General features: G+C 43.0%; 1 protein-coding gene across 1 annotated transcript in view; it reads right to left on the bottom strand.

The window, feature by feature from the left end:
• Positions 1–4,140: 4,140 nt before the first annotated feature.
• Positions 4,141–12,512, bottom strand: part of ARHGAP20 (Rho GTPase activating protein 20) — a 63,570-nt gene continuing 55,198 nt past the window's right edge. Inside the window, exons 11-15 of the mRNA XM_049822800.1 lie at positions 12,141–12,302; positions 10,639–10,748; positions 9,523–9,712; positions 8,920–9,031; positions 4,141–7,353 (exon numbers count right to left, since the gene is read on the bottom strand). Coding sequence (XP_049678757.1) covers positions 6,293–7,353; positions 8,920–9,031; positions 9,523–9,712; positions 10,639–10,748; positions 12,141–12,302 — 1,635 coding nt within the window. The 3' untranslated portion in view covers positions 4,141–6,292. The remainder of the gene's footprint in view (positions 7,354–8,919; positions 9,032–9,522; positions 9,713–10,638; positions 10,749–12,140; positions 12,303–12,512) is intronic.

Genomic DNA, 12,512 nt, shown 5'->3' with positions numbered 1-12,512 from the left:
AAGGTAGCCACTCACACACAGTGCTTGCACACACGTGAACAGCGCGGGCAGCAGGTACCGTTCCTCTCTGGCTGATCAAGATCGATGTTACCAGTGAAATACATACTCACACATGGAAAAGGGGTCTCTCTGGTGGCTGGCATTAGCTACTCAGTCTGTGCCAGAGCTGGCCTCAGGCCTGGTTTCCCCAGGTGCCGGTACCAGCACCCTCCAGCCCCTGAGGTTCATGGTCCAGCTCCAGCTGCCGGCACTTGGCTCTCATGCTGCTGCCCACTAGTCTGGCTTGAAGGTTGCTGGTGGTCTCTCACGCAGGCTCAGAACAGCGGGTGTGCCCACACGGAAGGTGGGTGGGAAGAATGTGAGAGTAATTAGTATTATTAGTAGTAATAAATAATTATTCTTCTTATCATGTAAGAATATTTAGTAAGACTCTAGGGCTGGCTGTGGTGATCAGGTGCCAGGTGCAGGGCTTGGTCAGACGAGCGTAATGACCAGCCAGCGGTTACCCTGACCAGCCCCTTTTATCCCCTTTTCCCTCTATTTTCTCACACTGGTTCCTAACCCCAGTCCACTTTGATCCCTCCCTTTCCCTGCCTTCGATCCTTCCCCTAAACATCCCATAACAAGTCTTGCACATTCCCACAACCTCCTTAAAACACCATATAAAGAGGAGAAGGAGGAGGAGAAGGAGGTGGAGGAGGAGGACAGCCCTGCCTTCAATGGTCACATCAGAATTACAGCTGCATCTGAGAGCAGATTTGTAGCAGGTTGACAGAAATAGTTTGTGACAAGAGAATCAAGTGCAGAGAAATAATTTCTGTATTGAAAACACCTCTCCCATGTAGGGTCACAGAATAGCTAAATTCTGAAATATTTAACTGAATGCAACTGGCAGCAGCTACCGGACTATTTGTCCTCAAGCAACTGCTGACATTTGCAGTGAAGCCACTATGAAACCCAGACAAAACAAGGCCTGGAGCAAACCAAGTATCAAGCAGAAATCATTAGGGAGTGCATTGTACGTATGTATAAAACACAAGTGATGCCCACAACCTTTAGGCCCTGTGTGGCAACCATGTCCTAACGGAAATATTCAACACCTTTAACTAAAGAGTCTTCCCCTTTGGACACTAGCAGGTCAATCAGTTTAGCTTGACTGTGGCCTCAATACAGAGATGTTGGTAACTCTTCTTGAAGAGTAAGTGAAATCATGCAAGCGCTTCTGTGAATGAGAGAGCTGGCTCGCTTCCCTTCGCGTTTTAGCCGGCAGACATCATGCTCCACCGCCTCTTACGCTTGGCAGGAGCGAAGGACTCTTCCAGAGGGAAGTGGCCTTGCACAAATGCCAAAGACAAGGCTCCACATGGCCGCTCGCTCGCTCGGCCTCTTCCTGCAGCAGCCCTTGGTGAGGGAAAAGCCCCCAGTGTGGCTGGTGCCTTGGGTCCTCTTCTAGATGATTCCTCAAAATGCTGCGAGTGCATGAGGTTGCCCAGTGGTGTCAACAAGGCTATCTCCTTATGTGTATTGAGATATTTTGGACCCAGGATACAGGGAGATGTTAAATACTGAGGGAAAACATCTGTCATAGTCTCTGCTCCTAATATAAAAGGTTATTGGGGTAACCTGAAGATTGGGCTAAGACTACAGCTTTTGCTGGTTTCTCAGACATTGTCTGGGTTCTTTAAAAAAAATCATCATCATCATCTGTTCCAAAAGATTTTATTCAGCTGTCTGAGTCAGCTACCTTTTGCTAAATTTCCCCGGCCGTGATGAACAGCAGTGAATTGCTGGGTTATTGCAATCCCCCCCTCCCAGACACGAGCTACATGGATGTGCAAGCCCATGTCAGGAGGTTGCACCAGAAACTTCCTGAGGCCGCTTCCAGCCTGAATTATCCCATGCCCCTGTGTTTTTATGGATGAAAATGAGAGGACGCTGATAGGTCCAGCTCACTGACGTTGTCTTGGATGTGCTGTAGATGCACAGGTCAGCCTGCAAGGCATGTGAAGCAAGTCTGTTTGCGTGGGTCATGGCAGCCTCACTGTGTGCACACATGTGTGAGTGCGTGTGTGTGTGTGGGGGGTCCCCAAAAGCACTGGCCACCTCCCGATCTCCCATGTCTGGTTATGCATGGGTGAATAGTTATGTTTGGGATGGGAGGAAGTACCTTCAAGCAGGACCTTCTGCTCCCTCCTTGCTCCGGACACAGGCATGGGACAGGGATGTGGTTGTCACAGAAAGTTAAGTAACAGCTCTGTGCTACCAAGCAAATTGGTTAGCAAGTTCCCCATCTAACACAGAGGTCACCACGGTCATAATAATAAACTCAGGGCTGTCGGTGGGTTTCACTCTTTTGCAGCAGCACCGTTGTCCAGGTCGCACACATACAGCACCCCACCCTGTGCTGGGTCATGTGCAGATACCAGCAACCCACCAGCCTGTCCCAGCAAACTAGGATGTTTAGAGAAAAGGCTAGTGGTGTGAAACAGGGAGTAGAGGAGGCAAATAAGTTTGCTAAATGTCATACAGCAGATCAGGATCAGAGCTGGAAATGAGATGTTGACCACCAGGTCCTGGAGCCACATACGTCTCCAGAACAAGAGAGGAGCCAGACCAGCAGGTATTAACAGAAATCTGGTAATCTGGAGGCATGGATAGAAGGACACCTTCAGTTTAAAGGCCATGCTTCAGCCCCAGGATCTATAATCTACTTTGCTTGAACTCTACAAACTCGTTTAAGCAGAGAATTGATGGGACACGTCTTCCCGCTTCCTCAACTAGGCTGTGTTGGATAGAGAAAGCTTGCAGGGATGAAGCAATAGCATTTATGAGACTGATGGAGAAAAATGGCAAACCCTACCAAAAAAAAAAAACCAAAACAACAACCAAAAACCAAACAATGACATTTCAGGCACATAAGCCCTTTACCAGGGCTAAAAAAAGGGCAAAAACTTTCAGTGCAGGTTGAGAACAAATTGCTCTAAATTTACATTATATGAATCTCTGAAATTATTTGAAAGGAGTATTGGTTAGTACTTGTGAAACAGAGGCAGGTTGCTTCTTAACGATGAGATCATGAACCCCTGTGGGACAGAAAGTCCAAGTGCGAGAGGTACTTTGTCGGCTGGCTTCATTTTGAGCACTTGACAGCAGTGAACGAGGAGTCATTGCCACTGTTTCTTCTCTAAATCAGTTATCTTTTTATTCTATTATTTTTCTGTGAGATTTTGCCACTCCAGGAAAGAAGAAAACATTTTGGAAACATCTCACCTACCATCTGTCACTAAAACTTGGGCAGCTCCTCCAAAGCAGCCACCGCAGTCGAGGGAGGCAGGCGGCTGGGGAAGACCTGGTGTCCCACGGTGACCAGGACCTTGCCAGGGACCCTAGCGTTGGGGGCACCCAGCTGGGGCCAGGGCAGAAGGGGGGGCTCAGCCTTTGGGGCCACCCTTCCCCCAACACCTTCTCACAAGCCATCAGCAGGACCATAAAAAAAGTTACAACACTTTCTTTTCAGTATTCCCTGGACCCAAGATCCTGTCCCAGCCCGCCAAGATGCCCAGGGGAAGAGAGCAGCAGGGACCCCCGTGCATTAAAATTTGGCTTCCCAACAACAACATACCTAAAGCTGCTGCTTACTGCAGTCTTCAGAGTCGCACCTGACACTCCGAAAAGTTTCCGTATAATCCATTTTGGATCTTAACAGCATTTAATTCCTTCAGTGAGGACTTGCAGACAGTGATCTTCTCCATTAGTGCTTTTTTTTGTGATTGTCACAGAACATGCCTCGTGCAGCAGCGGGGTGTATGTCTTGTAAGACAGAAGTGCATTTTAAATTGCACTTGGTCTACATCCAGCTTGTTCACCATATGTTTAAAGCTGAAAGCACTCTAGCATTAGCTACAGCTCAAAAGCAGACACATAATTTGTTTCCCACTGAAGCACTCTTGGATATACTTTTACTTTAGACTACCAGAGATAAATGACTTGCTGGAAGATATCATTTGTAGGACAGAACATTTATATTGCACAGACTAGAGATTTTTCTAAAGCTTTATTATTGTTGCAATGAATCAGCATTTGCTACTTGATGTAATCTTGGCAGCACGGCAATATGCTTTTTACCGTTTCGAAAAGAAATGCAGAGTAGCTGTTTTATTTCAAAAGAGCATCTTTTTTTTTGTTTTAAAGGAGATACATATGTAGGGCTATTAGATGACAGATCTCAAAATACATACAAAGGATTATTCCTTTGGAAGGTGACTACTACAGGTCAGATTCTGTGTATTATTACCATTTTTATTAAAATAGCTGAATTTGAAAAAGATGAAAAAGAACAAAATAGCTGAATATGATAAAGATGAAAAAGAACAAATTGCAGTGAAGTCTTTGAGCCTGCACATTATTACACATGCTGGTATAGTTCTAAGCACATGATGGTTTACTGCATTACGTGGGTCTCCACAAATGCAGCTCTGCTGACAGATACAACATTTGCAGGTTTAGAGCCCAAAATAATAACCCTCTGATCGTCTATTTTCAAGTAAGACTATTTCTAACTTTGTTAACAGACATTCCCCCCCCTCTCCAAATCTGCTGGAGAGTATCCGTTCTGTCTGATACAGAGCTAAAAACCTTTTAATCTGATAATACTTGGAAACAGCTTAGTGCACTAGACAGTGTTTACATTTTTCAGAAATGCGTAGTGACTTAGGAGCATAAGCACCTTTACGAGAGCACAGTTTAGCAGAATAGGATCTGATCATCCAGTACTGGCCAGTATTAACTGCAGTGGGGGAGTGCTTTTGAAAATGGAAAGCTAATGAATGAATCAACACAATTTCAGAAGCACTGTATGCATGTGCACACGCCCAGATGGGTTTAGTTTAGCCCTGCTGTTCCTTCTTGCTTGCTCCATAACCCTGTTAATATTAAAGAATAAATCTTGCTCTCACCCAGTGCCTTGCCCCCCTCCTTTCCTTGATCCCAGTCTTAATATCTATCACCCCAAAAGCTCTCTTTGCACCTCCATATTTTTAACTGCATTCCATCAGCTGAAAATACCCTCATCTCTCTAGATGAAGAACAAAGGGTAGGAATTCTTGTTTGAATATTACTAAAATTTACAAAAGTCAACAGGATGGTGACATACAGTATGAATGATGCCACCCAAAGTGGAGGAAAAATGCTGCAGTCCTTCCTCACGCAAGATTTGCAGTGGCATCACTGGGACTTTTGCTTCAGCAATACCTTGTAGAACTGACACCTAAAAAAAATTTACACAGAATATAAATTGAATTTATGACATAACAAATAATATTTAATATATAGCATTGAATGCATACACATCAATACCAGTGCTGTAACAACAAAACAGAACTCGTAAAATTAGCAGCAGTTTTTTGCAAGTACAAAAATACACATTTTTTTCAGAACATATATAATAGCAAAATTTATCAGGATATATTATACAAACTCAAAGCATTTAGATAATGCATTACTTTTAATATATTATACGATGTTTTAGATGCTGCATAATAAAATTACATATGTTCTGCTTGCAATAATACATAATGCCATTTACAGCAATGTTAAGAAACTATTCACAACTTAAACATGAACAGAACAGCCAACGAAGCACAATAAATGGAACACACAGAGTTGCAAGGTGTTAGTTACAAGCTTCAGCATTTCGGTTTACATATTTTTGAGCTTATTTTTTTCTTTCTTTTGCAGTGTGAAAGAAATAACTACACCTATCAAACATACTTTATAAACATACAGAAAACAATACACTTATTCCTTGGAGGACAATGAAAGTAATACCTATCAGTTTCAGAACAGTAGTATAATACCACAGTTATGGAATCTATGCTGACTTTGCACGCTACATCAAAACCACAAAGGACTGGGACTCACATTCGCAAGGCTCAACACACGAGTGGTCAAGGGGAGAGGACCAGCAGGTACCCCGCTGCCCTGGCAGGCTCAGGGAGCAGGGTGCTGCTCTTAGTAACCTCCTGGGACCCTTCCAGATTTTCGGGACATTTCTGTTTGCTTGCTTTTTAGCAGTTTTTATTATTCTTACAATGTTCTTGCAAAGCTTTATGTGGGAACGTTACTCAGTTTCCTAAAAAAAAGAAAACCTGTGAATCTGGGGACTGCTCAATTAAATTTGAACAACCTGGATATTAGACTTAAAATGAACACACATTAACACCAAAGGCATTTTCTTTATGGTGTTTATTTTAAGCATTAAGATTCCTCCACAAAAAAGCTTTGGTCAGTCTCTTCAAACTTTGGATTGCTGTAAGGCTCTTCTAGACCTCCTCTTTGATCTTGGATCATGAAGTCTGTCTCTTCCTGTGACTTTCAGAGGTAATGGCTGAATGTCAGGCTTAATCAAATAGCCGTCGACTCCGTCAGTAGGTTTCAGGGGTGCTGGCCTGCTGTTGGGCTCCACCAAGCCCCTCTCAGCCAAAGCATCGGTAGGTTGTGGAGATGGTGGCACCTTGGTGGGTGCAACCAAATAGTCATCAGCCGCTCCAGCAGCAGTGTCTTCGTGTTTCTTTAGCGACTGAAAAGTGCTATCGAAAGGGGAGGAGGTTTCAGTTGGGGTAAACACAGATTGGTCTGAAAACTGAGAGAAAGCACTGTCCAGAGAGCTCATTGACGACAGAGATGGAGACGTCCCTGGAGAAGACAGGCTAGAAGAGCTAAATCCTGAGCAAATATTTAATCCCTCTGGCGTTGGAGGCAGGAGGCAATGGGACAAGTCTTTCTTTTCAATGTTTTGGTTTGTGTTGTCACTTTTACCAACATTAATACCTATAATCAAGCTCTGATTGATAAGCTTTTGCCCTTCCATCTGCAATGACCGAAGCTGATGGAGATAGTCTTCATCTTCGTGAGATAGGACAACATCACAGCTGGCTTTGCGTGTTGCTTTCTCATGACCGTCACCAATGTGGGTGAAGCTGGGGGCAAGGAGGCCAATTGCGGGCTCTGAGGAGCGCCTGTGTCTCCTCAAGGTTTTGAGGGCACCTGAGGTAGCTGCTGAAGAGAAGCCCAGTGCACTGGAGCAGAGAGACTCATTCTCTGAGTTTTCTTGCGATGAAAACTTGTGGTGTACGTCAACAGAAATTGTCAACTGTTTCGATTTGGTTTTACTTTGGATTTCATCCACCTCTGTCTGCTCCGAATCACCGTCACTCAGAGTGAAGACAGACTCCCTGCTTCTGTTATCCTGATCTCGGTTCTTAATCCAATCGCTAGAAGAAGAGTCAGCTTCATCGTTCGCCTCGTTTTCCAGGCTGTCATAGGAAGAGTCATTCAGATGGAGAGAAGCGGCATCTGCAAGGACAAACCAAGTGTTAACACATCAGTGACTGAATCACCCTGCTGACAAGCAGCTGCATTTTTTTTTTCTTTTGGCAAGTACCCTTTACTTTCAGGAGCATTTGCCCTTTAAAGATTCATCAAGCAGAAATGCCAATGATTTCAGAAAAAATTACTGTCTCATTTTGAAATAGAAAAACTGAAATGAGTCCTAAGTTGCAGTTCAGTCAAGAAACATAGGATAATGGCACAAATAAGGGTTAGGTTTTTTTGTGTTTTTTTTTATGAAGTGGGGAACTTTAGTAGTCGGTAATCCAGCTGTAAACAATAATTTACATACAGTGTATTGAATCAGTAATTTACTGAATTTTTCTTTTCCTTACTGAGTATTGAAGCAACATTTAACCTTTCTTTCCTTCTTTAGACAAATGAAGAAAACAGGGCATACTTCATACTCTTATGGTCTTCCAGAAAATACAGTATTTTTAGGAGCAACACTATGAAGAAATTTCTAGTCTCAGTTTAAACAATCACCACATTTCCACTGAGGAGTGCACACCTGGGCCCTATTCCGTATATGCGATAATTGGAATTACATTAAATCTCTTTTGCTCTGGGCTATGCTAAGCTGACTTATCTCACATTTGCAGCAGCCAGAATTCATGCATGGGCAGTCACCATGCCTCAGTGCGTGCCTGAAAACTTGTTCAGCTGCCGTAACCTATCGTGAGTCTGAGCTCTCAGTCCCAGCACCATCCCAGCACAGCAGATCCCATGTGCTTCCACTCTTGGGGAGGGGGCAGCCCAGATTTCACTGGATTTCACCAAATTTCACTGGAGGCAGAGCATGAGGAGTTTGGGATGGCCATGCTGAGTCTGGCATGCCAGAGCAAGTGCCATTACCCCTTTTAGTATAGGCGAGCTGTGCCAAGATTTATTTTACAGAGATGCTGCTTTAGAAATATTTTAAGGAGAGACCCAAAACTCCAGTCAAAATTGATACTATCACAGAGTTGGAGAGAAAAAGAGCACTAATGATATTCTGGAATGCTCTGCCAACTAGTCTGTCAGACATTTTCAGTCACCAGTTGCATGAGTTTTCTGTGCTAGTAGCAAAATCTGGATGTCCCGTTCAAACTCTGGAGATCTCTCCCTTTTGATAATGAAGAATAGATGCTTTCAACCCTAATATAATGGTGTGACAGCTGTATTATAACCGTAAGTTGATCACTGACTTCCTGATATACTGGGAAAACATAGGCTGGGGCAAAAATTCTAGACTTGAGATGAAATCTCCAAATTCGTTTCGTTCTTTTTCTTTGTTTCCCCTCCCTCCCTTTTTTTAATATAGTGGCTCAGATGACTGTAATAGGAGCAAGGGATTCTTTGAGACAGCGTTTTGTGATATGGTCCAAGTCTATAAGTTGAATCAGTGATTATCACCAATACTTTGGGCAAAGGAAAGATAACAGCAGTGTGTGGGAACACCACATGAAGAGGGAACAGCATTCTTCCATAGAATATACTGATCTTTTGCCTGGCTGAGTTTAGCTAACAGGATCAAAACATCATCTGTATTACCTGAGCTGTTCTCTCTCTTGCATGTCATCAGTATTTCTCCAAAGAGGGAGGTAATTTCCTCTCCAAAAATCCTGCAGCAATTCTCAGTGAGGAACTGTACCAGACTAGAAATCTGCAACAAAGCAATGGGAGAGAAATGCCTTGTCAGATCTTCCATTATTCCACTCAGGGCAAGCTCACCGTACAGATGAGGAACAGGACCAAACTGCCCACCCGTGGTGTGGCTCCTGGCAGCCGGGAACTCCTCTCCTGATCTCCTGAGCTTGAGGAAAACAGCCAGGCCCAGCTAAAATGTCCCAGTATACATCCTTGTATACATCTTTTCCATTTCTACTCTGCCCTGTTCCAAGGTCACCATAACCAGAGATCTTTTTGATGAGAGAAGCACTTTGCTAATTAATACACTGGGTATTGCTTTATGATCTCTCTCCCCTTCTTCCAGACAGATTATCAGAATAGCTCAATGAAGGTTTCTGGAGCCCTGATAAGAGGCTAAGTCCCAATCTTGAAGAGGTACTGACTGTTTTCACATTTGTAACCAATAGCCTGGTTGAACAGGATGAAGGGTGGTTTGTTTTTTTACTACACTGCAGTGTCTCTTACCTTTTTTGTAAATTCACTTTCTATATCAGGAGCAGAGGAAACAGGAGGCCAGAGCAGGCTAGGTGCAATGCAGATAGCCAGATTAAAAGCATTCATCTGGTTCTCTTCAGATCGCATTTCTATACCATGCAGTACTCCAAAGATGTAACGTAAGAGAACAACATTAGCTCTGGGGAGCTGCTCTATTAACCTGAAAACATATACAAATGTAATTCTTCAAATTAGCGACTGGACAAAATAAAACCATTTTCCATAGATACACACAAGTCAAGATAATGAAACTAATTAAACCAGGGAGCGTGTCAAAGAGGTGTTCTTGCTCAGCTGCTTTCCCTCACTGTGACACATCTCTGAACAGTTTTCTGGGAGGACAGAAAACACTCTAACACATAATTAAAATCAGACTCTGTCAAATTAATGAACCAAGTACAATGTATGATATGAAACTGTATTTCACCTAAGTTGCCTGATAATTCACTATTCACTTAAACAAACAGTTCAGTTGTCTCTCCATGCCATCTAGTTGCCATAAGTACACATGTATGTAAGTACGCATGAGGTCAGCTAGCGACCAAAGCTCTGTTTCCCATGACATAAACTTTGCCCACTTCCTGTTTTATATCACTTGCAAGGGTGGAGGTTTCCTTTGTCACTATGCTCCAGTATTTTATTCACAATTCCATCTTGGCTTCAAAATGGTCACTAGAACTTGAGATGAATGAGGGGGAATATATGAGGAACTGATTTCAGCTACCCTTTCACCCAGGACCCCGAAGCTCCCTGTGGATGATTTTGGGTTTGCTATCAGGCAGAAATCCAGGTCTTGGACAGCGTATTTATAAATACTATAAATATTTTTCTTCATGAGAGGATATCTCTTTTATTTACTGGTATCCACAAAAGGCAGAAAAGCAGGACAAAAGAGAGTCAGAAAATTGTCCCATACAGGCTATCGCTTAAGTATATATATAAGTTTGAATGCTCTGTCATATACAAAGATATTTTTAGCACCTATTAAAAAAAATCAGTTGAACATTGTAACTTGAATATTTGGGATTCTGCATTCTGGGATAGAAATTTATATGAAAACAATACAGAGAATATATGTAACTTTACCTTTGGATGCTTTTTATCTTCTCTTCATTATTTCCCTGATCCATCACTGAGACCCACTTATCACAGAGCTGGGATGACAAAATGCTGCCTGGGATGTTGCGAAGAAAATCCTTATCAAGAGAAAAGAAGAACAAACCACATGAACAGCTGTTCTGGAGCACAGGAGGGAGTAGGAATGAGATATGCAGATACAAGAGGATGTATCAGTGGGACAGCATTAGCTGACAAGCATCTTGTTCCACACAGCAACCAAAACCAGCAGAAAATCATCTGAGATAAAGTACTTTGGATTATGCTTAAAGTGAATATTTTCCTGCCCTTTCCTCACCCTTTCCTGTCAAAATAGAGGTATTTGGATGCTTCATTTGCTATTGCTGAACTAAAAAAATCTGCAGTGGGACCAGTTATTTTGATGTTGCATAATTTCTGCCTTTACTTATCACTGAACTTCATCTGTAGTCCCCCTTTCTTCTCCTTATCTGACAAACTCCAATACCTCCAGACCATAAGCATTCCAAGGCACCCCTACCTTCCTTCCCCTAATCAATCCCTTTTGGTAATGGAGTACTTACACTAGCCATGGATAGTCTTGCGGCTCCAGTTTCCTAATACCTCAACCAATGGCGGGCAAACTGTTGCAACGTGGGAACAAGCCCAAATCCTAGCTTCCCAAATAAGCTAGGGTAAGGGAAGCTATGATGCACGTGAATAACACATTTGCACTTATGTGGTAACTCTTCACTGTTAGAAATGCTAAGCAACTGCCCCTCAGTGAAACTGTTACCATGGGATGAGTATTGCACACCAGCACTTTGCATGGTGCAGCTGTCCTGCCCTAAATGTACGTCCTAAATCCAGCAGTAGGAAAGTAATTTTGTACGTCTCACCCATGAAAACCTCTCACATGGTAGCAAGAGGTATGGCTTTCTGCAATAAAAATATTCCACCAAAGAAGTGCTTGCTTGAGAATGGAGATTACTATTTCTTTTAAGCACAAACTACACATAAACAGATGCACTGCACTAAAATGTGAAAAGAAATATGCTGATCCTCCTTGTAGCTGATATTTTACTGACTTATGTAGAAGTCTGTTGGAAAAGATAATGCATGGGAAATTAATCCAAATATTTTGGACAAAGCTATACACTTGCTAGGGTCTGTAGTATAGTGTATTACTGACAAGTAAGGAAACAGGTCTGCAAACCTGCCTTTCTAGTATTTCATTGACTTTAAGCAGAGATAAAGAGAGTAACAGGACCAGGTTGTAGCTGAGACCTCAGGAAAGCTGGCAGCAAAACAAGCTGGCTAGTCCTCTTCCCCATCCTAATTCAGTGGTAGCCTCCTTTGGAGATCCTCACAATGTTAATGTGCCATCCTATTCTTCTTAGTTCAGCCCACCAAGTCCTCTTTGGGCCTGTCCCTGGGGAAAAGTCCTACTTGTTTGTGCCTGGGATCGGCACTGCTCTCACCCAAAAAGGGGGAAAGGAATGTTCTTCACATACCTTAAACAAAGATGCTGTCACAAATATGGATTCACAGGCTAGGTCCACTTCAGCACCTGAATCAAGCTTCTCCTTGAGCTCCTTGCAGGTTTTTGCACTTCCAGAGCGTCTGAAAATACCCTCGGTGGAAGGGCCCTCTTGGTAAAGGAGGGAAAGCATGTCCTAAACAAAATTAAAAGGCAGAGAAGCTTTCTCAGAAATATATTTTATGGTCTAGTGGCATTAAAATGTAGTTTTGCCACTTTTGCCACAGGTGAAAACCTTTGAGTCCTAAACAAACTCACAAATCAAACACAAGTCAAGGCTCACCCTCCACGCCACACCAAACTGCACAGCAAAGCTGTGGTCTGGGGCACTGATCTTGGAAAAAAA

This window comes from Accipiter gentilis, chromosome 19, assembly GCF_929443795.1.
Source record: "Accipiter gentilis chromosome 19, bAccGen1.1, whole genome shotgun sequence".
NCBI lineage: Eukaryota > Metazoa > Chordata > Aves > Accipitriformes > Accipitridae > Astur > Astur gentilis.
Note: the sequence above shows the minus strand (reverse complement) of the source record. Positions and strands in the feature narration are given on the sequence as shown.